At 36.5% G+C, this 25,980-nt stretch overlaps 1 protein-coding gene across 1 annotated transcript in view; it reads right to left on the bottom strand.

Moving 5' to 3' along the window:
* MARCHF1 (membrane associated ring-CH-type finger 1) overlaps positions 1–25,980 on the bottom strand; it is a 338,533-nt gene that overhangs the window by 119,127 nt on the left and 193,426 nt on the right. The window contains 1 exon segment of the mRNA XM_084884380.1: positions 7,521–7,571. Coding sequence (XP_084740506.1) covers positions 7,521–7,571 — 51 coding nt within the window.

Genomic DNA, 25,980 nt, shown 5'->3' with positions numbered 1-25,980 from the left:
GAAATTCCTGGTAGAAATGTGGGCTAGAGATATCTATGTGAGAGCTGTTGGCTTGTGATGCTATATAAAATCATGAGGCTAGATGAGATCACTTTGGGCCTGAGTATATATAAAGAAAAAAACAAACACTCAGGATATAAGAAGTCCCAGGCTTTCTTAATCTTGCCCCAACAACTTTACTAAATCAATTGAATTTATGCTCTTTTTCACCTTTGGTCTCAGGACTCAGGCTCCATGAAAGTTCTCAAATTAGTCCACCTTATTTTCAGTTGTTTCCTAGCTCTCCAGCCCATTTTATTTCATCAACCTATCAAGTTTACCCTCTGAAGGTATGTAGTCTGAAGGTATGGCTGATTTATAGGCCCCTTGTACAAGCAAACCAAGATGGATCTCTCAATAAATCAGGACATTAAACACCTGTTCAGGGATGCAAATGCTTGGCTCAGGTTATGCTGACAGAATTCCCAGTACATTTCACATTTGGGGAACGCTTTCACCTTGACCTTGTTGGAAAGTATTTGTAATCTTAAAGGTAAGTCTGGCAAAATGTGAAGAAATGAAAATTTACAGAAGTAAAAATCAAAGTATATGTTTGATTCAAGAAAGCCATTTACTTAAAATGCCATGGTTCATATAATGCCTTCTCCATAGTGTATCCTTACAAAAATGTTGGCTGAATAAATTGTATTAACTATATCCATTTATTATTAAATAATAAACTAGGGTACAAAGATAAGAAGAGAAAGCATTAGAAATAATATTTTATACACTATGCATTATCTTTACCTTAACTTTATACAAAGTATTTCTAGATCAATTGAATAATTTAGATGAACCTCTGTCAAGTAAATGCAGTCTGGGAATCTAATAGAAAATGATGAAAACTAAATGAAATATCATTTTGTTAAGATAGTGGCTTTTGAATTTCTTTTTATAAGTAGATTAGATTTTGTGAGCCGCTTCCTACATAGAAGAAAAAGCATAAAGTTCTTTATTTAAAAGAAAATTCTAGTTGTTGATTTGAATAGAAAGTACAGGGCTTTTTTCCCTTTTTGACAGTTTGCTTTTGAAAGGTTTTTCTTGTGAAATACATAATATACTGTTGCTAGTTGAATGTAATGATCCCTCACCCAAGAAGAAATAAAAGAAAGTCCAAATTTGGATAATTTTGCATCTTGAGGAACCTATTTGTGAGTTATATGTGTGTTAAAAAGCAACAAGAACTAATATCAAAAGCAGCTTTTCAAAAAGAAAAAATGTAAGTGATGGATAAATGAGTGCTGCCATGTTCACACTGAAGTTATTTTGACAATTGCACATTCATTGTTTTATTTTAAATCTACATAGCTTCTCTGTAGCTTTGAGTCAACTTTAACTTATCCAAGGCACCCAAATATTATCAAAATAAGAAAAAAAAACCCCACAAGATCCACAGTCTGTTTTATATACTGAGTGACCAGATTATTATGATATTTGAATGCATAATAATCTGGCCACTCATGTATTTGTATCTCAGATGGGTACCAAAAATATTCTAGACTTTTGCTGGAGATCAACCATCTATTTGCCCTGAGCTTTCTATCAGCCAGTGCAAAGGGGAAAACTGATCAGGTACATGATTTATAATATCTTTGATATCAAATAAATGAGGCACTCAAGAAAAGTACTCTGAGTGGCTAGATTATTATGCATTTAGAGATCATAATAAACTGGCCACTCAGTGTATGTCCTAAAGAAATCTAGAAATATAAACTAATACAAAATTAAAAGTTGGAATGACTATGAAACTCAAAATGTAATTGTAGTTGAATAATATACGGTACAAAGATTCAGAGGTAAAATCTAAGGAGAACATTTGTTCATGAATAATCCAACTGTGTTATTTATCTCATGCTTGGATATTTCATATTCACAACAGCACGATCATGTTTACACAGTCCTGAATAGCAAAAACAATGTTCAAGTTTTATATATATATATATATATATATATATATATATATATATATATATATATATACTAAAAAAAGTCTCAAGGATCTTCATGGGTTATTATCCATCTCTATGTTTCCAAACCAGATAATACTTGTCTGACTAAAGAGAATCCATCCTTTTAACAAAGCTCCATGTTAAAGGCCCCTAAAAATTATTTTAGGTACCTTTCTTCTTATAGCCCATGATTTCTAGCTCCCATGCCTTATACTTATATCCCTTTAAATGTACTTTCCAAGATCAAGTCACATATATTCTTTTAAAAATACATATACATTTTTGTAAATTTCAGAGAGGGAGAGATAGAAACATAAATGATAAGAGAGAATCATTGATTGGCTGTCTCCTGCATGCCCCACACCAGGAATCGAGCCCACAGCCCAGGCATGTGCCCTGACTGGGAATTGAACGGTGACCTCCTAGTTCATAGGTTGATGCTCAACCACTGAGCCATGCAGGTTGAACAAGTCACATCCATTCTTCAAGTCCTTGTTTATAAACTACTCTTCCAAGACACGTTCTCTGTTGTTATCCTGTCTTCACCAAATGGAAGTGATCATTCTCTGAACTCCCCTAGCCTTCTGTCTCTACTATTTTGACTAATACCCCAGGGGTTCCCATAACTCTGCCCAGGTTCAGTGATTTTCTAGGACAGCTCATAAGATTGAACTTATAGTCATACACTGAGCCATGACTTATAACTATGAAAGGGCACAAAGGAAAATCAGCAAAGGGAAAAGGCATGTGGGATGAAGTCCAGAGGAAACCAAGAGAAAATTTCCAACCTTCCAAAAGTTTACCCCCATGGCGTTGTACAGGATGCACTTAATTCTGCAGCAATGAATTGTGACAATGTGAACTGCGATATTGTCAAACTCACTGGAGGCTCAATGACTAAAGTTTTCATTGGAGTTTGGTCATGTAGGTACCTATCGCCAAGAATATACCAAATTCTAAACTCCTCTAGAAAAGCAGGTATTAAGGATAAATCACATAGTTTGCCTAGTTTAGGCACAGTGAACCACTGTTAACAATTAAGATGGTTCTCTTCTCCTGAATTCTAAGTTCTCAGATGCCAGCTAAGGACCAACCTGACAGCAGGTCTTTTTTATTTTAATTAATAATTTCAGGCTGCTCTGTCATATTTTTCTGCATAGAAGGTCATATCATATATATTATATCTTTGAGGCCCAGTGCACAAAATTCTTGCATGGGAGTGTGTGTCCCTCAGCCCAACTTGCATCCTCTTCAATCTGGGACCCCTCGAGTGATGTCTGACTGCTGGCTAGTAGGATTGGGCCTAAACAGGCAGTTGAACATCTCTCTCACAATCTAGGACTGCTGGCTACAAACCACTTGCCTGCCTGCCTTCCTGATTGTCCCTAACCATTGTCCATAGGCCCTCAGAGACTGGGGATGGGTTGGTATGCCTGCGTCATCGCCATCGCGATGACACAGGCATTCCACCCACCCATCCCAGTCACTCAGCTCCTGTGTATGCAAATTAACCACCATCTTTGTTGGGTTAATTTGCATATAACTCCTGATTGGCTGTGGGCGTAGTGGAAGTACATTCAATTTACATGTTTGTCTATTATTAGGTAAGATATATAATACACACACACACACACACACTCTGAGTGGCTAGATTATTATGATCTCTGAACACATAATAATCTGGCAACTCAGTATATATATATATATATATTAGAAACCTGGTGCATGAACTCATGCATGGGTGAGGTCCTGGGTCTGGCCAGCCTGGCCAAGGGGAGGGAACATGGGTGGTTGGATGCCCTGCCCGCTGGTTGAACTCCTGGTTGAAGGAACAATTTGCATATTGGCCTTTTATTATATAGGAGATATATATGTCATATTTTTAATTCCTTTACTATAAGATTGCCGAGGACTTGGAACATTTTTTTCATTACTCCATCAATTCCAGTATGGAATAAGATTCCTGCATGATGGGAGACATTCTACAAGTATTGGTGATTAGAAGTTCTGCTGATTCAAGAAGGAACAGCAAAAAAAAAACAACCAAAAAACAGGTAGGGAAGAAAACTCAACAGTGTGGAGGGCATTTCTGCTATCCCATTCTGAATGGAGTCCCCTATATTATCTACGACTTCCCCATATCAAAGAATAGGGGATGGAACAAACTTAATAAAAGATAAGAGATAACATATGAATGATATTGCTACTGAACTCATATATATTTATATATAATATTTTTATATATGTACTTTTTAAGAAAGCAGGACTATGCAATTTTGTTCAATAAAATTCTGTCAGATCACTGACATTTTAACCCTGTCAAGTCTCAATTTTTCTTATTCCACTCAGAACACAATACTTATAACCCACGTCTCAAATTTACTTGCTTACAAAAAGACTTACTGAGCACTTACTGTTACTGAAATATAAATATTAAGAGCCCCATAATAAGAATAGCTAATACTCAGAGCCAGTGTTCTAAGCACCTCTTCAAGAGATTGATATTGTTGTATATTCATCTTTTACAGATAATGTTACTAAGGGAGTTCACCCTCCTGAGCAGTTACTCTGGAAAGTACGCTCTTAATTACTCTGTTATAATGATTATCGCATCCTTGAAAGGCTCATGATCTTTTATTTCACATAAAAATTATTTTTTATGTAAAATATTATTTTGACAAAATTAGAGACAGAACATTTTTGTTCCGTGTTAATGTTTTCTTCTCCCCTACTTTAAAATAAAAGGACTACTATATTGCTAGATTTTTTCCCATTTTATACTTGATAAGTTATACGTTTTTTTTTTTTTTAACAATTCATCACTTAATGATTCATAAAAAAGTAGTGAGGAATCAACAATGTATTTAGCATTTGTGACTGTCATTCTGAACACATAAAAAAGGGAAGTTATATTGGTTTAAAGAAAAAAAAATATGCACACTGAATTCTTTTTGTCCCTACAGGTGTGAGGTAGTTGGTTTTGCTATTATACAATTAGAGTGACTGTTTAAGAAGAGAGATTTTCATTTCTCTCTGAATAGCATGTATTTTTATCATTAATTGCCTCCCACACAATGACACAATTAATAGATAGCAGAGTCTGGAAGAACTCACAGAAAGAAAAACCATAGTCCTGACGTTTTTTGTTTGTTTGTTTGTTTGCTTTTTTTACTTCTTATAGAACAAATTAAAAGTCTAAAATGTTATAAACCATCTGCACTATGTCAAACTCAAACTGCAGTTTGGAAATGCAGATATAATTTCACCCCTGGATAAGGAAACAATAATTGATATGAGGAAGGAGTTGTCAGAACTGTTTTCATGTTGCTAGGTCAACATTAACATTCAAGTTCAGAAGATGGCAATGTTCTGTAGCTGTGTGACTAACAACAAACATTTCAAAGGTATTGTTTTAATTTACAAGCACCTCAAACCTCCTTCAGGTGACTGATCTCATTCTCAAGTCACACTGGAGGCAACTGTGTCTTAGGAAGGTTAAGTGACGGTCTCAGGGTTACATCAGTCAAAAGTCCAAGTGAGTAACAACATGCCCTCAGATCCTCTCCCTCCAGAGTTAGTACCATTAACCACTGATCCACACTGCCTCTCAAAGATCTATACAGGTACCTAGATTTGAGTGTAACAGACATGCTCAGTACCATGTAGTAAGTTGCAAGTCTCTATATCTCTCTCTAATTTTATAAAATATATTTTATTGATTTTATTTTTACAGAGATGAAGGGAGAAGGATAAAGAGTTATAAACATCGATGGGAGAGAAACATCCATCAGCTGCCTCCTGCACACCCCCAAGGTGTGCCCACAACCAAGGTACATGCCCTTGACCGGAATCGAACCTGGGACCCTTCAGACTGCAGGCAGATGCTCTATCCACTGAGCTGATCTGGTAAGGGCTTTCTATGTGTCTCTTATACATCTCTTACAAGAAGAACCATTGACTGCTTTTGTTCTGGGATATCTTTTTAAGGATTTTTGTATAGTGGCTAGCATAGCAGCATCCAAATAATAAACATATAATAAAAGAGTAATATGAAAATCAACTGAACAGCGTAATAACCAGCTACTATGATGCACACTGACCACCAGGGGGCAGATGCTCAATGCAGGAGCTGCCCCCTGATGGTCAGTGGGCTCCTACAGGGGGAACGCCGCTCAGCCAGAAGCTAGGCTGATGGCTGGCAAGCATAGCGGCCCGCTTCCAAGGCAGAGCTAAGATTGTCTGACTGGCTTCGTCCCACTTCCCGACCAAGGGCTCTTGGACTGCTAAAGAGTGCAGGACCTGCCCCCTTTTCCTCCACCCCTCCACCCCTCCACCAGAGTGCACAAATGTCATGCACTGGGCCTCTAGTAGAGATATAATCTCCCTATCGAGCAATGGACAGGCATGCTTACTGCCTATGAAAAATATTAGGGTTTCCTACACTCAGGATTCTACGTGTCCTCTGGCGTATCCCGCCCCCAATTAACTCAATGTGTTTGCAGGTGTCACCTGACTATCTTGGCCTTGTCTCAGAAGGACTGATCTTGGGAAACAAGCTCAAGAAAATAGCTGATAGTCTGGCTACTGCTATTTTTCAATGGACAATTAAGTCCCTTTTGCCAAAACCCACCCAGAATTTAAAAAAAAAAAATGTCCTTATATTGGAAGTAGATCTAGGTTCCATGGTGCCTAAAGTGTATTACTATTTTGGGGTCCCTTTTGAAGGAAAAACATAAAAATTACATATACAAAATTAAGTTTAAGGCTGCAGAAGGGTGCTGTCAAGTGAGGGGTCCTGTAATAAAAAGTTTTATACATGGTAAATTCACCTCTGTCTGAATTTTATTTTTGGAAGTCATAAATTTCCAATTTGATAAATGGCTCTAAATGACTTTTTACTTCCCAAAGCAGCAAGCCTATATATCGCATAGAGTCTCATTTTAGAAAATGGCTCTTAATTTTTGTTTCCCGGGCAAAATAAAAATCTGGAGTATCTCTCCATGCCAAAATGTCTTCAACACTTTTGTGTCTTGATCAGATTTATAGATAAGTCTAGGAGGTATTATTTTTTTTCTTTCATCCTTTTACTCTAAAGTAAATATGATCAAACGAATGTCTTAAATTAATTTATAAAACTTGCCCTGGTGACAAGAATAGTTAAGTTCTAGCATCATTGAGCCCAAACTCCTGAAACATTGAATTCATGGAAATCATACCATGAATGTTGATATAGTTTCAACATGGGTATGTGGCAGCTCTATGGTGCTTAAAACACGAGGGAAAAAACATACTTTGTATGACACTCTGAAAGTAGCAAATGATCTTTTGTGTACAGCACTGAAGAGGAAAAAATAGCTTACCTCATTTTGTTGTGTAAAATCATGCCTTTTAACACAGTAAGAGCTTGAAATAGTTAAAACCATTCACAAGTCATATTCTTGTATTGTTCACCGATAATAATTATAGGTAAAGCATTATAGAGTAAATATGGACGTCAATAAACAATTAAGAAAATAAATAAAGTTCACCTACTTTTGAGATATTACTTGATCGACTTGCAGATCGTCCTGGGGATTTTTCATTCTGAAAAATAAAATTATAGTCATTGATTAAATGTATGGCACTAGTCTTCACCCTGAGAAAAAGAAAAGCATAGCAAAGGCAGTCATGAAAATACTTTTGGCATTGTTCTGATAGATGTACAAACTGCTTATATAGGATGGTTTGTTTCTTACTGAATTGTGTGTCTCTAGCATGTATCAGTGTCCCTTTTGAAAATGTTTCAATTAACACCAGGGTATATATCAGTCTAGAAGTATTTATTTCCAGAAAATGATTATTTCTTTAGAAAAAATGAATGCAGTTCCTTTGAAATAAAATTAGACAGTAGAAATACAGTCCATTATTTTCCCTTTTGCTTTTGCTACCAGGAAATTCTGAGTAAATTCTGGTTCTCGGTGTCAGTAAATATTGCATACATCTTACTCCTTCTTCTAATATGTACTTTATTTTTAAAAATATATTTTATTGATTTTTTATAGAGAGGAAGGGAGAGGGCTAGAGAGCTAGAAACATCGATGAGAGAGAAACATCGACCAGCTGCCTTCTGCACACCCCTTACTGGGGATGTCTGCAACCAATGTACATGCCCTTGACTGGAATCGAACCTGGGATCTTTCAGTCCCCAGATGATGCTCTAAACACTGAGCCAAACTGGTTTCGGCTCTAATATGTATTTTATTGGTTCTCCTGTTATTTTCCTTTTTGACATAAAATAATCTATAGGGTTGTTTTTTTTTAACATAAAATATTTAATTGTTTAAATTAAATATACTTTAAAATTATTTTAAAATTTAAAATGTAAAGTTAAGTTAAAAATTAACAACCCCAATGTTTGCCTCTTAAAGATTTTCTAATTTTGTAGATAAGAAGCATAAAAAAGGTTTTGAATAAATAACTTTTAAAAAAGTCATGCAATTTTAAAGGAGGAAGGAACCTTAAAGAGTGTCAACCCTTCCTTGGAAGGCCAGAAATATTCTGTTCCTGCCCGTCATGGAATTTGTGCCCATAAGACCTTCTGACTTGTCCATCCTAATGCTTTCCATTCCTCCAACTATCAGCCGGTGGATAAGTGACTGGCACTGAACATGTAGCAAGAGATCACAGTGCTTTCCTTCTGCCCAGGATATGTGGGAGGAACTTGTTCTGGAAATGAGAATTTGTGAAAGATCTGAATTAACCTTGCCACTGAAATACTCTAGGAGGCTCTTAAATAGAAATTTCTGAGCATCTGGACTCAGCACAAAAAGTGGACTTGAGCAGACCCCTTGACAGAGGTCATTTCTGGGAACTAAGTTGTTGTAACAACCTGTGGATCTGAAACCTCCCCGTGAAGATGGCTTGGGACAGTTTCAGAAACACGCTGGTGACAGGATATGGCAAACGTGTTGTGGTGGAAACATGGTAGCTGCATTCACTGCAGACTGTCACGGTGTCAGGCACAGGTTTGCAGATAGATATTCCCGCTGAACAGTACTTTTTCCTTTACATGCAACATCCATCTCCTGCAGCCACTCATGTCACTGTGCAGCATGTTATTACAGAGCGAGATGAGTCCCAACGATACGATTAGTTACACCTCATAACAGCCCCGTGATCCAGGGGGAGATTAATGTATCTACTACCCGCAGACATTTTTCCTTGATTAGCTTCCCGTGGTGATGGAGAGAGGTACTTTTCAACTGACATCTCAACTCCTCTTCTAGAGACTAGGAAACAAAAGCAATCCATCTTTCCTTCTCAGTGAAATTCAGGATTTTGACACAATGGAACAGAGGTAAATAGGCCACACAATATTAATAGGCCTTGGGAACAGTTTCGTTGTCATGTGTTTTGCTATGTTTTCTATATTAAAATGGTATTTGAGGACATGGTAGAGGAACTAGAATTGAAAGGTGCCTCAGCTGGAACTAAGAAGTGCTGTAGGAAATGTAATTTGGCATCAGGTGACCTAATTTTTCACAACAAATAGGACTTTGTGGTGTTGTTTTCAGATAGAACAAGGAGGGTAAGGCTCCCTCCACAACTGTGAGTGAGTTCAGCACAGGGTTATAATTAGGAGATGATTCCACACTCTTCCCCAGCACCGCCCAATCTAATGGGGAGGAAGCATCTGCTTGATTATTTAGTACTTCAAGGGATCTTTTAATGTGAAATCTGTTGTTTCCATTTTCTCCTAAAACTAGGTGAGGCATTGAAAGAAATGAATGAGCTCACGCAAAGGTTAAATTGGTTGCTATGGCTTCATTCCCTATTGTCCCTATTCCAGTTACCATATAGGAACAGAGGTGCACTGTTGCTATGTTGGCAGTGTCAAGAGTAAGAGACCGACTTGCAATTAGGCCTGTGGGAGCATACTAGCTCTAGCAGGAATATGCTGTTTGACATTTGAGGACTTAAATTTCCCTCACTATGAAGCAGAGACTGTGGTACACATCAAGCAAGTTATAACTGAAAACATTTTATAGATTGCAAGATTATAATATTCCCATTGTTATTTACAGGGAGAGAAAACACCAGAAGAGCTCCCTCACATTTCACGATGGCCCGGCCAGTGTGGCCCGTGGATGAGTGTTGACCTATGAACCAGGAGGTCACAGTTCAATTCCGGTCAGGGCACATGCCCAGGTTGCAGGCCCAGTCCTCAGTATGGGGCATGCAGAAGGTAATTGATCAATCATTTTTCTCTCATCATTGATGTTTCTATCTTTTTCCCTTCCTCTCTGAAATCAATAAAAATTATATTTTTAAAAAATGTCATGATGATCATCATGAATTACGAGACTCATAGTTTTCACATAAACATTTGAGTTCCTCAGTCCTGCAATTCTGCCTCTATTGTGGAATAGATTTCGGTATATAAAATTTAAGAACAGAAAATCAAAATTTTCTCTACCCAAGAAAGTTAAAGAGGTTTGCCTTGCCTTCGAAGCAAAGAGCCAGAAGCACTTTATCTCTTGGAAAACTTCCAAAGCAATCCGTCCAATTTTCCATTAATTAATTGGGTGGCTTGTGCCATTACTATTGCAATGACATATTCTTCTTTGTAGATTAGTCAAATATGGCTGTCATACCTCATTATGATCAGTGTAAATTCTTTACCTTAGATTAAGCAGAAGCTGTCTCCGATTCTGACATCACTTACTGGCATCCAAATGATAGTGACCTTGTAGATCAAGAAAAGTTGGAGCCGAAAAGTTCTAACAAGTCTGCATGGAAAGTCTGAGGCTAGCAGATCATTTACAGTAGGCAGACAGAGAGACTTGGTTTTATAATTGCTTTCTAATATTTATAAGATGTTTCAGAATTTGGTTTGATATGATTGTATCTGAAAGTGTCAGTTTTTTTGTGATTATTATTGATAATATAATACTACTTTTAAAGTTTCATCTCCATTAAGCATGGTGAATTTTTATTAACAGCAAGAAATACAATGATTACCAAATAAAAAAATGGTTTTAATATATTTTAAATGTCATGATCTAAGGAAAGTGGCATAGTCCCTTTAAAAGAAAATGGTTTGTGTTAAAGAAGACACAATATGACTGGCTTTGTATCTACATAGGAATACTCTATATTTTATAGCATTGAACAGAAGAGGGCGGTAAGGAAGCTTGTAGCAGGTTTTATATGTAAACTGAAGGGAAAAACTAAATATTCCTGAGTGAAGAAAATTGAATAAGACAGTCTCACACAGAGCACTGATATGATGCTATTCTGCAGAATATTCCACTTTTCCCCCCTACCCTACTCCCAGGCTAAAAGTCAGGAGTATTGGGGGGGGGGGGAGGGGGGCGGAAAGAGAGAGAGAGCTCATTTGGAGGGTGACCTGAAGAATTTTAAGTAGAAAATAGACTATTTTTCCTAGAGTAACTAAAGCTTATAATAGATGAAAGTCTCTGAAAACAATGAAACATAAACAAAAAAATAAACAAGAACATAGCAAAAATGACCAATGCAATAAAAACTTAACTAATAGATATATAAAAATCCCATGTCCATTAATTGAAACACTCTTTTTAATGTCTATAAAACATTTAAGGATTATTTGACCTCAAATAATACCTTAACAAAAATATTTAAGTAGGGATTTTATAAGGCACTTCTGTAGATATCGAGCAAATAAAATCAGGAATACAGATTGAAATATGACTAATTTTTTGTTGCTAATCCTCACCTGAGGGTATTTTTTCATTGATTTTTAGAGAGAGGAGAAATTGGTTGCCTTCCACAAGTACTCCAACCAGCCCAGGGATTGAACCTGCAACCATTATACCTGCCCTTGACCTGGAATCAAACCCACAACTCTCTGGGAAGTAAGCCTATGCTCTAACCACTGAGCATGCTGGCCAGGGTAAATGTGACTAATGTGACTAGTTACCTGAAAATTAATTACCAAATCTTTAGATAATGCTTCTTCTAAAGAAATGAATATTCTCTGAGAAATGATAGCCAGAAACTCTAGAAAAGAGCATACTATAAGACCTTTGGAACACTGCAAAAGCTGTATCCAGATAAGCATTTATTTTATTTAGTTATTTAAAATATATTTTTATTGATTTCAGAGAGGAAGGGAAGGAGAGGAGAAAAAGAGAGAAACATCAATGATGAGGGAGAATCATCACCCCCTACTGGGGATCCAGCCTGCAACCCGGGCATATGCCCTTGACTGGAATCAAACCTGGAACCCTTCAGACTGCAGGCCAAAGCTCTATCCACTGAGCCAAACTGGCCAGTGCCAGATAAGCATTTATAGCTGTAAATGGCTTTGTTATTAAAGAATACAGTTCAAAATAATATAGTAAAAGTTATAAAATATAAAAGCTAAAACTCATTCAGTGAATATACATAGGAAGGATAAAGAAATATTTTCCATAGCAAATCTTTTTAATATAATTTCAGAATAGATGAACATACTATAAGGTTTGTTAAGGAAAAGAGAGAGCAACATTATATAAGAAATGAGAAAGGATACATAACCGAAGACACAAAAGGGATCAAGAAAAACAGATTATAAAAGCTACATGTAGTGCTCTTGCAACAAATTTGAAAACCTGGAGGAAATGAATCAAATTCTGGCAAAATCAAAGTTACCAGAATTTATTCAACATAAAAAGGAAAATTTGATAGACAACAAAGAAGAGATGGGAAAACTCAATGGAAGTCTGTGTGCTCTAACAAGATAAGGGCATGATGATCTCACAACTGAGCCGTATCTTACTTTTAAAGAACAGTTCCAGTTTGATTTATGCTATTCTTGGACCATAGAAACATATATTTTTCTAATTCATATTACTAATCTTGCATAAATGAAACTTCCAATGTAGTAACTACACAAAAAGCTATAAAAATTAAAATAATGTTTTAGTCTTATTTGAGATAACAGATACAAAAAAAAAAAAAATCTTTAAAAAGATTTGCTTTTATCTAAACAATAGTTTATATATTTTTGCTACACCAGCAGTTTATTCAAAATGTGCACAGGGAATAGACTAAGTCTGACTTATTCCAGTCATTTTCTTATCAGGAATTCTGTCAACATAATTCTTTGAAAGGGCAAACTATAATCTTATAATTAAATGCCAAAAAAATATTTGACAAACCTCAGTAGTCTTGCTAGAATGTAAGCTCTGAATGAAATAAGAATTGAAGGAAAAACTCTTAGAGTGATAAAGACAATATTCTAAAAACCATTACAAATATTATTCTAAATCGTAAAAATACTAAGATTATGTTAATTAAAGAAATTTTATTAGAAATGCTTGTTCTTGCCATTATTACTGTCTCATAATTTCTAGCAAATAGAATAACAAGAAAAAGAATTATATTGTAGAAAAAATATTTTAAAAGAAGCAATGAAACAATATTCTTTCATTGATAATATGTTGTTATGGGAACTCCTAGAGTCTCCAATTAAAAAAGAAAACTACTACAGTTTAGGACTAGATATAGGATAATTATATTATGACAGAGTCTGTCAAATTTTCTAAAATCCCTTCTCCCTTCTCCTGTACTGACAAAATAGTAACTGGGCCGAAATCTTTCCAGTCACATTCTATCTCCCTTCCAGTTACAGGTTGCCTATGACTCAATTCCCTCCAGTGAGATGTGAACAAAGCCAGCAATCATCAGTTTCCTGCCTGCCCCATAAATCTAAAATTTCTTCCACACTTTTTGAATTGCTCTGTGCTAGGATAGTGAGTATCAGAGCAAGCCAGGAAGCCACTTAATAGGTTAGTAGAGCTGAATTCTCTTGAGTCCTTGAATGACCACATTGTGAAGAGCCCTTTGACAATTTGGAACATACTCTCTAAACTGTCATGAGAGAGATAGACTTGTATTTCTTTCAAGCCATGACATTTTTTGGATTTATTATAACAGTTTAGTCTATCCTAATGGAAATACTGCAAAATCAATTTCTTTCTCTCTTCTAGCAATAAATATCCAGAAATGTAATAATAAAAACAAACAAAAAGGTTTAGGAACACATTTCACAAGGAAATCATAAAGTCTTATTAAAATATAAACTATGAAATATTATTGAGGAGTATAAATCATGATCTGAACAAATGAAAGCACTACTCTTTGATGGGAAGATATAAATCCTCTACAAATTGACATATAAGTAGAAGGTAGTTCCAATAAAGTCTCTAATGAGGCTATTTCTTCCTCTCTGAAGTAGAAAGGAGAGAGACAGAAGGATCTTAAAGAACATAGAAAAAGAAATACCTTAGAATATTCAAGAAAACAGTGATAAAAAGGACATCTTCTTATGCGAGGTATTGCCCATATTAAAAGTCACTGAGATTAAGTTAACATGGTATTGGCATAGTAATTGACTAAAAGGTCAGTAAAGTTCATAGTAAAAAAAAAAAAAATAAGAATCCAGAAATAGATATAAAAAATCACATATAATAAAACTATTATTTCAAGTCAATATTTAAAGGATAGTTAATATAGTAAATGCTTCTGGACAACTGGCTATTCACATGTAAGAAAAAGTCAACCCTTATCGCATAGTGTGTACAATCATAGACTCCAGATTGAATAGTCTGCACCGGGCCACTACTCTATATAATAAAACCCTAGGTGACCTTTACAGGGTGGAACAACCAGAATGTCTGTTGCTATGGAGCAGCCCCCTGGTGGTCAGTGTGCTCCCACAGGGGGAGCAGCCACTCAGCCAAGCCCGGCTCATGGCTGGTGAGTGCAGCAGCGGTGGCAGGAGCCTCCCAACTCTGCTGCAGCACTGAGGAGCAGTGAGCTGAGAAATAAGGAGCCTGTTTAGGAAACCCCACCTCTACTGTGGGCGCAGCCATCTTTGTGGCAGAGTGATGGTCAATTTGCATATTCCCTCTTTATTATATATGGATATGATATTATAATGCTAAATTATAGTGCAAATATGAAGTTACATGTTTACCTATTGGCAAATGGTAATAACCATCCACCATATATTATGAAGGTAAAAAAGGAGTTAAAGAACAATGTGTAGAGGGCAATTTTATTTCTTTAAAAACAAGTATACAGAACCTCTATATATCATATGTTTATATATGTACATATATATTTTTGAATGAGCAAAAATATGCTTATCAAATATTGGTTATTAACACACCAATCTATTCACAATCACTACCTTCAGTCCCTCATTATGTTGGGATTGAAGGGAGCAGACAGACCCCAGGAAATATTCTAGCCTTTTAAAAAAAATCTTTGTGTGGTATACGTTTACTTGTTTTTTTATAGTCTGATTTTGGTAAAATATCAACTTTAAAAATTAAAGGAAATAAAAATGGCAACATTAGTCTTACTCATCAAAGAATAGATATCTATAATAGTAAAAACATAATATGCTAATTAGACCAGATGTCCTTCTGGATGACCTTCCAGATGAACCAGGGCTACGAGGGTCAAGCCCCTTGCATGAATTTCATGCATTGGGCCTCTATATGTGATCAAAAGAGCTGCAAAATATTTGTTTTTATTTTTCCGAAGACAGTATAGTACCTGGAACATAAAGGCACTGAATGAATTCAGTCCAGTGGGATTGGAGGAAAACTGTAGGGCTTGTGGTTACAACACTTGGGTTAGAATTGCAGCTATATGACTATGGGCCATAAGAAAATCAGTTATCTTCTTTGGCCCTGACTTGCTGAATTTGCAAGGCGGGTCTAAAGATCTTACAGAACAGTATAAAAATAAAGACAAAAGACTTTGAGAAGGTATATTTCCAATAGTAATGCACTGTGTAAATATAAACTAGGACTAGTGGGATTATTAAACTCAGATATGCTAGTTAAAGAAAACTTATTGAGGGCACTTACTTATAACTGTCACAGTTATTAAACTAGAGACCTGATGCACGAAATTCATACAAGGACCTCAGCCCCAGCCTCCACCTGCTGCTGCTGCAGCCAGGGGCCTCTGCCGCCTCTACCATGGCCCTTGCCCACTGTGGCTTTGTCCAAAAGGAAGGATGTTCTGTCTAATTAGCATTTTACACTTTTGTTATTATAGATTTTGTGCTATATAGAATTTTCTGAAAACAATGAATTCTCTTAAAAACAAATATATCATGGTCAAATATCCAATTTAATGAAAAACCTTGCTATTCTTGCTAATGAAAATGAATAAAAGCTTAATTGTATTTAACCCAAACAACTGTGTTGGTTAGGAAACAAAGAATATGAAAATCATGCTGTGGAAATCTCTCTTCCATCCATAAAAAAGCTGCACAAAAACACGCCCTTGATGTGTACATTTCTCAAGAAAGACTGTCTATTGATGAATGACAAGTCATTCTGACATAGTTAGTAATTACAATTGCTAGCATGAGAACAAAAGGAAATGTTTGTGTGTGTTTTTAAAGAAGTTTGCATACTTCAGTACTGAAAATGTTTCAAAATGAGTCTTATTTGGATGAAAAAAGAAAGAATACAGGAAAGGGATCACTGGCTAAATTACCAGAGTACCAATGTAAAGGCCCCAATGATTTAATTCACACATTTTCCAGTTATGGAAAGACAGAAAATAAGGAGCACCGAATGGCTACCAAAATACAGAAGGTGATGGTTTCGGTTCAGTGTCTTGTATGAAAAGGTGTACTGACTACTCCTGTTTCCCCTAACAGTACACAGAGTCAGATCAGCATAAGCGTTTAGTGTACAACAGTCGAACTCTTATATGAGTGTAACACGAGAATTTTCATTGGTTCCCACAATTGTGTTCTATATGACTATGTTTGCATTTAAAACACGAAGTCCACTACTCCTCTAGTAGTCTAAGAATATACACATACTTTACAGAACTTCTTGTATGTGTTTTACTGATCCATGTAAAAAAATTCTTGTCAGATATATAATTTATCTCACAATCATGTTCTTAATCAACAGTCCTCAAAGGAAAATCTTCCATCAGTTTCCTTAAAAAATTATTTTGCAAAAAATAAAATATAAAGACCCACTCCTGATTAATTATTTGACTGTTTTGCCTGTAAATGCTTAACATTTTACTCATTTTAAAGACTTTTTTTTATGTGTCTGGGAATCTCAGAGTGTCAGCAATAATTAAAGACATCTTATGTTCATCTGAGTTATAATCACAGGTGTGATGGTCATCTTCCATTTGTCCCTTCAGATCCACGTCCCACTCCATGCTGCCATGTGCCCAGGAGACACACCTGGATGGGTCTCATCTCAGGCTCTTTTGTTCTCTGACTTCCAATTTTTCCCACCAATGCAGAGAGTCCCAGGAGATGATAGAAATGGAGGATCATGAAATCAGAGTCATTATCCCATGCCTGAGACATCACCAGAGGCTGGCTCTATCTTCAAATAGAGGTTTCAGCATTTGTCAGGTATTCCTTTCCACAAAGCCCTCTCTGTTTTGGGGCTCTGGAAAAATGTTTGTACTCCTTATCTTCAAGCCTGTGAGTGGTAACCACCCATTACACTTCCTGGCCAGGGCGTATTGAACTATCTCTTGTATTTTCTATATACTTTGCTCACACCTACTGTAAATAAACTACTAATTTTTCCAAATTATCCAATCTTTTTCTTTTTAGACACTGATGGGGAAAAAAAATCTTCTTTGGGATTCCTTATATCCTATCTAATAAAGAGGCAATATGCAAATTGACTGTCACACTATAACAAGATGGCTGCACCCACAGTAGAGGTGGGGATCCCATAACACAAAGATGGCTGTGTGCACAGCAAACACGGGGATCTCATAACACAAGATGGCTGCATTCACAGTGGAGGCCAGGTTCCTGTAACGAGCCTTAATGAGCAATCAGCAGGGACCTGCGGCTGTGCTCCCACCTGCTGGGGCTTGACAGGGGACCTCAAGCCACACACCCCACCCAGCTACCAGGCCAGGGAACCTCAGGTCGGGTTCCTCTGCCCCAGAGCCAGGCTGGGGGACCTCAGTCCACAACTCCCTCCCGACAGGGCTTGACAAGAGAACTCTGACCATTTACCCTGTCTGGCAGAGCTAGATGGGGACCTCTGGCTGCTCACCCCAGTTCCAGACCAAAGGACCTCAGGCCCTGTCCCCCACCGTGGCACTGGGCTGCACCCGCTGCCATGCAGGGCTTGATGTGGGACCTCAGGCTGTGCCCCTGCCTATAGGGCTTGATGGGGACCTCAAGGCATGCCCCCTCTCCAGGCCTGGGCTGGGGGACCTCAGGCCATGTACCCCGCCCTGGTGCTTGAGGCTGCAACCCCTCACCCAGCAGGGCTTGACAGAGGTGGGGCCAGCTGGGTCTTGATCTAGTCCAATGGGAGTGTGGCTGGCCGGGTCTGGTCTCGTGCCATTTTGAGGTGCACCTGGGTGGGTAGAGACTTGACTCTAGGTCCTCTGAGAGGAGGGAGATTTTCACATACATTTTACTAATTTTCTTTCATCTCTGACAAGAGAAAGGGCAAATAGCAATACTAAAATATTTCCTGTGATTAATTCCCTTTTAATGTGCATGAACTTTGTGCACTGGGTCACTCGTAGTTTTATAAAAAAGTATTAATTTTTGCAATGTTTATCAAATTACGATCTTAGAAGGTCACTCTGGAGATATGGTCATATTGACCAACCACAGTCTGTAGCTACTAGAAAAATCTATCAAGTAGCTTTCAACCACATTTTGTATTAGTGTTATATTGCTTTCTTCTATGGATTTAATTTAAGATTGGAGGCATACTTAAGACAGACCACACATTAGAGACCAACCATTTAAAATGTGCTGTATGATAGGATGTTTTCATTAACATTTTTAATCTTCCAGTCTATTGAAAGTACTTTAGGGACCATATGTTTCTTAAGACATTTGTCAAGGAAGGTTCAGGCTAGGTTTTTTACTAAATTCTGGAATACGATTAACAATTCTAAGACCTTCATTGTGTGTGTGTGTGTGTGTGTGTGTGTGTGTGTGTGTGTGTGTTTGCTAGGGTTTTAGTATGAGAAAATAGAAAGTTGTGTTTTTGTGAGAAACTCAATACATTCCTTATTGGCATACATTTAAAAATATTAAACATTTTGTAACCTAAGCAAATGTATATTTAGCAAATTTATAATCCAGGCATAGGTTCGTAATTCTTTTTCCTGTATTTCCAAAGAGCCTTATTTAAATGTGATGTAGCTACTTCAAGCCATTCCATGCTTGTGTCTGACTTCTATTCTTGCCCTGAGAGGGCAGGGTGGGGCAAGGATAAACTCCTGACTCCACTGTGGGGCAGGGCGGAGTTATCCTAAGCAGTGATATCACCACCAGAGTATAAAACCCCGGGGCTTGGTGAAATTCGCTCGCTCTTCCGCCATGCTGTCGGCTTGTGTGGGACAGAGCCCATGCTAGCATGGAAGAGGCTCTCTTGTTAATTGCATCGAATTGGCTTCCTGATGGTCTTTGGGGATCATGGAATCTCACAGAAATCATGGTACAACAGCCCCAACTCCACTATTCAATTCTTTCTCCCTCCTTCCCTCTGTCAGTAACAAATAAAGAAATGAAATGACATTTTATCCTTGGGTATATATATTCTAGTTGTGTAAAGTAGCTGTGGACACATGGGATTTTCCTACTTGAACAAATAGGCCCATTGACCTTGGTTGGATGAGACTACATTTCCAGGAAACCTGCTATTGCCCAAGTTTCAGGGCTTTCCCTCTCTGTCATTTACTTAAGGCTCCTTTTTAACAATACCTCATTATATGGTAATATTGGCCCTCCAAGGAGTCTGGAGTTATAAATCTTAAGGCTACATTTCCTAGAGCTCCTTTAGGAAGACAGCCTGAAAATTAATCTTAGTTTTCATGAATGCAAATCTCATGCATGCATGAGAAAGATCACAGACGGGTTGTGTCTAATTTATTACAGCAGCTCTAACATATCCTTTCTCTCTTTATTTTTATCTCTCTCTATTGCTACTTCTTAAGCTATTTTAAAAACAAAAAAAATGTAAACCCACATACCATAGAAGAATTTCAGAATTCTTGTCCCTTATTGTTAGATTATTAGATAAATGATAAAGGGTAGGAAAACAAGCGCGCTCACAAGAGCCCGAAGTAAAATCAAATTTCTTTTTTCCACATATGCACTTTCTTGGATCCAGGAGAAAATGATCCGGAATGGCGCTGGAGTGTCATTACTGAATATAGAATTATGACTGGTCAATAGTAAATTTGCCAGAATGGTGGGGCTCAGATTCCCACCACTCCACTTGTGGTGTGACCTTGGGCAATTTACTTATCCACTTGCAACTCCTGTTGATGCATCTGTAGAATGCTGATAATAATACAGTCCTCTCAAGGTTGTTATGAGAATTAAGTCTGAAAGTGGGAATTAAATTAGATAAAGTGTTTAGTGTGGAATATAATGGGCTAAACAAATAGCAGCATGATATCATATTTTATATAAATTTTATATTTCATTTATGTGTAGACTGTATTTCCTTGTTAGAAACCAACTATTAGAAATAAAAGTTCTGAATTCATTTCTGAAAAATGCAAAAAAATTAGTTTCAGACATATGTTATGGAGCATTTCTCCATAAAATTAAAACTTCCCTTTCACATCTCACCTATGGCCAGTAGTAGAGGTATGGGACCCTGACTCACCTGGGATAAGGTCCCTGTGGAACAGGATATCTGCTGGGTGATAAAACCAATAGCCTAGGTGGCCTTCATCACTCTTAGAGAAGTCTTAAGTTGATGTATTGGAATGGACAACTATGATGAAATATGTGTGTATGTCTTACAGAGAGATGGGAAGAAATGGCTTATAACTACCAAATAAGAAAGAAAATAGTAAATATATAATATGCATACTAATAATTAACAAATAAGCATAAAAATTGATTTTTAGCCCTTTTCCTCACTGTCATTTATTTATGATCCATTTTTGATAATGTACCTAGTACCAATTCTAGGTCAATTCAACAATCACTAGCATGTGACTGTGGGCTAGTCACTTTACTTTTCGGGTTCTCAATTATTTTTTTTCAGGGTTTTTAATGATTATAAGTATTATAAATACTAAGTATAAGACTACTATGATTTCTGGCATATATTTCAATAAAATGTGAAAGAAGTGAAATAATTAAAAATGCAAGGTTTTATTTTTCCCTCTTTATTTCTGCAAGGCTTTAGCCACTTGATTTTCATGAAGTGCCTAATTCCCCACCACACACATAGAAGCTATTCTAAATAAATATAAAGCGTAAGTCAAAGTATGTTTGCTCTGCAACCTCAATGTATACAGAAACCTCCTAACCCCCAGTTCTAACAATGCTACTGTCAACAAACTACTTTTGCATAAATATTCTGGAGATTCATTGTACATGAATAGCAGTAACTAATGAAATTAATTTGGTTGTAAGTTATATATTGTTCTACTTCCATTACTTGATGAAGTGTTTCTCAAGGGAAGAAAGTATTATTCTCTTTAAATCCAATCTAGTACCTGCCCGGAATAACATAGATGTTTAATAAATTAAATAGAACTATGATTCATTCTCTAAGTTTGTTTCAGAGAGATGTTAATGCAGGTGTTCTTGAAAATAATAGACGGCAAGTATATGGTGGTAACATATATTTCATTCATGAATAATATGCCTTTATTTTTATGCATTTATAATAGCAAAATAGAAACCCATACCTGGTTTCTATAAATGTGGCTAAATTATAAAGTCACAAATACAAAGCAACTTTAGATTGATTTTGGTCATAGCATATTCAATTTTGGATTTCATACACAATATTACCAAAATCCTTTAGGATATACGTTAGCAAAGAAATATTTTAAATGTAACACTTTATGAGGAAATTTGTTAGCATGAGCAATCAGGGCATCATGAAATGCCAGATCCCAGAGCTACCTTTGAAACTTGCTAATTTTACAGATGATACAGATGACAAGGAGTAAAGTAATTCATCAAGGGCCCTAATTAACTTGTGGCACCTCAGTTTTTGCCACTAGTTCAGTACTTATTCAGCTGAACTTACTCAGTATTCATTATTGCATTAATTTATTGATTCAGTCAATAAATACTTATTCACACCATATGCCTGATAGCCAACTATCTCTCTGCTGCTTGCTGATAATACAATGAGTAAAATGCAAATTTAAAGAACATAAAATAATTAAAAATTTTAATACATATAAGCTTCATTGATGATAAATAATGTTTAATAAGTGATGAGTGATCACTTGAAGTTCACAAAAATAGTAAATAATAATTTTGTTACTTGTGCAACTGCTCTATTTTCTTTCTTTCCAATCAAAAGAGTATTACTTGTGACTACTAACTGTGGTGTGATGAATTCTCAGCAACACACGTCAATAAAAGTCAATTATTTTTTATTGCTTTAGATTTCTTCTCTTTATCCATATCCACCCATTGGAGAGCTATTCCAGTTGTATGGGTCCAAGAACAACCAATAAGATAAAGGTATCTGAATTTATAACTCTTTGTCTGGTCCGTGTGTTGAATTTCAGAATCATCTGTCAATTTCTTTCTCATCATCTCCAATTATCTACTTACCATGTCTACTTAGATTTCTAATAGGCAACTCAAATTTACTTGTACTAATGTAAGTCATCCCTAGAATGGTGATGGACAAGTGCAACTCAAATAACTAGGGCCTGCCCTAGATAACTCAATTTAAAAGATGATATCACCATCCACATCTTTCATAGAGCCATTGGTATTTAATGAAAAAAATTTTGAAACAGAATTTTAATTATATACAGGGGAAAAAAATAGTAAGGTAACATTCCTTATGTCTCAGCATATCCTCCATACATACAATCTATTGTCCTTATGACAACTGGAATTATTCTTTCAAAAGTAAATCAGGGCAGGGCCCTAGCTGGTTTGGCTCAGTGGATAGTGCGTCAGCCTGTGGACTGAAGGGTCCCGGGTTGGATTCTGGTGAATGGCATATGTCCGGGGCATGCAGGAAGCAGTGGATCAATGATTCTCTCTCATCACAGATGTTTCTCTCTCTCCCTCTCCCTTCCTCTCTGAAATCAATAAAAATATGTTTTTACAAGTAAATCTGGCTACTCAGCAATAGGAATCCTGTGAGCATCACCTACAGGATCATGCAACACTGGATGATCAGAATTAATTGGAATTAGTTGACCATCTACTTCTGGCCAGCTTGAAGTAATGGGGACCAAATTTATCTTTCCATCTGAAACAACTAAAAAAGAAAACAAAACACACCACCCTACAAAATATAAGAAACAAAGGCTCTCTAGACAGTGGACAACAAGGGACAATGATTCTGAGAGATGACACAAATAAAGTCAGTCCTACAATCATTCCAGATTTCCACCTCGACAATTTTTAGCTCATAGCATAGGGATGGAGACAGAAACTGACCAGCTGTCTTAGTTGAGGAGGTACTGTTGGGAGTAAATAACACACAAAAACAAGGAGGTGAGATTTCATAGAGCTCAGTACCAAAGAGTAGATAATGGCACAGGCAGAGATACAGGGGTCTTCAAACTATGGCCCGCGGGCCACATGCAGCCCGCAGAGGAGTCTGATCCGGCCCGCCAGGTTTTTTGGGCAGTGAGCGCAGCTGAGGTGTTACAGTAGGAATTAGTAGTTCATATAGTCAGGCCCTCCAGCTCTCTGAGGGACCGTGATCTGGCCCCAATTTAAAAAGTTTGAGGACCCCTGGGTCACCCTTCAAATATTCAGCTGAGTATTGATCAGCACATGAATGTGAGGAAACTATGTAAAGGAACCATCTGAAAGGTTAGTGGAAACAGTACCCTGATATCACACAAGGCCAGGGTTAGTGTTCATTACTAACAGCTACAGCTGATAACTTTATAATTCACAGGATATTTGATACAGTATTAAGGAAATTTTGCCCAACAATGAGGAAAAGTTACCCAAAATAAAATCTATTTTATCTGGCTTAACAAAACCACAAAACAAGACCCAAGAGGATCCAATGGATTCCAACTAACTCAGTTACATCCAAGACAAAGTTCAACAACATTTTTAGGAATACAAAAATATCCAGGATACAATAAAATAAAATACACAATGTCTCTTATCCAATCAAAAATTGCCAGGTATACAAAGAAGCAGGGGGATACATACAATTCATACTGAGGAGAAAAATCAACCAATCAATAAAACTAATCTATAAATACCAAGCATGACAGATTTACTATGCACGGAATTCAAAATGATATGACTTTATTCCATATGTTCAAGAAGCAAAAGGCAAGACTGAATATAAAAAATAAATACAAAAAAGATAAAAGGACATATGAAACTTCTAAAGTTGCAAACTACAAAGTCAGAGATAACAAAATGCACTGGCTGGAATTGACAGCAGATTAGATTAGCTGATAAAATATTAGTGAATTTCAAGACAGCAAAAAGCTCTTCAAAATGGAACACAGAATAAAAGACAGAAAAAATGAAAAGAGCCTCATTGCATTGGAGGACAAGTTCAGGCAGCTAAATATACAAGCAATGGGAGACCCCTAGTGGAGGAGAGAGGGAGTAAAAAAAGAATATTATTTTCTAAATGATGAAAATTATAAAAGCATAGACACTCAAATCTAAACACAAAACATAAACTACATGAAGGTACATCATAATTAAATCCCTTTAAACCACTTATACAAAAAAATTGAAAGCAGAGAAAAGAAGACATGTTATGTACAGAAACAAAAGTAAGATTGTCAGCAGATTTCTCACTGGAAACAATGAAAGCTTGAAGACAGTAAAGCAACGTCTTTAGAGCAATAAGAGGAAAAAGGAGTCTTTCAACTTATAGTTTTTCCCAGTGAAAATGTCTTCCAAAAATTAAAGGAAAATAAAGACATACAATAGCTAAAAGAATTCACCATCAGCAGACTTGCTTGCATTATAGGAAATGTTAAAGGAAGTCTTCCAAGAAGAAGGAAAATGATTCCAGATGGAAACCTGAATGTACGCTAGGGAATTAACTGCATTGGTAATGATAACTAATTCAAGAAAAGGAAGAAAAGAAGAAAATTTTAATCTAGCTTTCATATCACGTTCAAAAATTAAGTCATAATGTATCTTAGGCATAAGTGAAAAACTTAAAACTGTAACATTTCCAGAAGAAAACATAGGAGAAATCTTTGCAACCTCAGGTTAGGTAAAGTTTTCTTAAACTACAAAATGCGTAACCCAAAAAGAAAAAATAATAATACACCGGACTTCACCAAAATTAAGAAATTCTGATCTTTAAAAGGCATTAGTAAAATAATAAAAATGATAACCAACATATTTTCAAATTACATATCAGATCAAGGATTTTTGCCCAGATTTTACAAATAATCAATGATAAGGACAAATAGCTCAAATATGTGCAAAATGCGATAGTCTATTCACCAAAGAAAGCATTCAAATGACAAATAACACATGAAACATGGTCAACATCATTAGTCCATCAGTAGGGAAATGAAAATTAAAACCACAGCAAGATTCCATTGATATAATTAGTATACATATACTAATTAGAATGGCTAAAATTTAAAAATAAAAAATAACTGACCATTATTATAACTGTTGGCAGGATATGAGAAAGTGAGAACCCCCATATACTATTGGTAGGAATATATAATGGGTACAACCATTTTGAGTTTCTTCCTTTTTTTTTTGGCATTTTTTGTTTTGCATTTTTTAAAAGACTTTTAATTTTACTTAGAGGATGTGGCACCATACTTTTTTCTTTTTAAAGATTTGCTTTGCCAAAACCGGTTTGGCTCAGTGGATAGAGCGTCGGCCTGCGGACTGAAAGGTCCCGGGTTCAATTCCGGTCAAGGGCATGTACCTTGGTTGCGGGCACATCCCCATAGGGGGTGTGCAAGAGGCAGCTGATCGATGATTCTCTCTCATCGATGTTTCTAACTCTCTATCCCTCTCTCTTCCTCT

Source organism: Pipistrellus hanaki, assembly GCF_964339955.1.
Source record: "Pipistrellus hanaki genome assembly, chromosome: 5".
Lineage (NCBI taxonomy): Eukaryota > Metazoa > Chordata > Mammalia > Chiroptera > Vespertilionidae > Pipistrellus > Pipistrellus hanaki.
The sequence above is the reverse complement of the archived record's forward strand: the minus strand, read 5'-3'. Positions and strand labels throughout refer to the sequence as shown.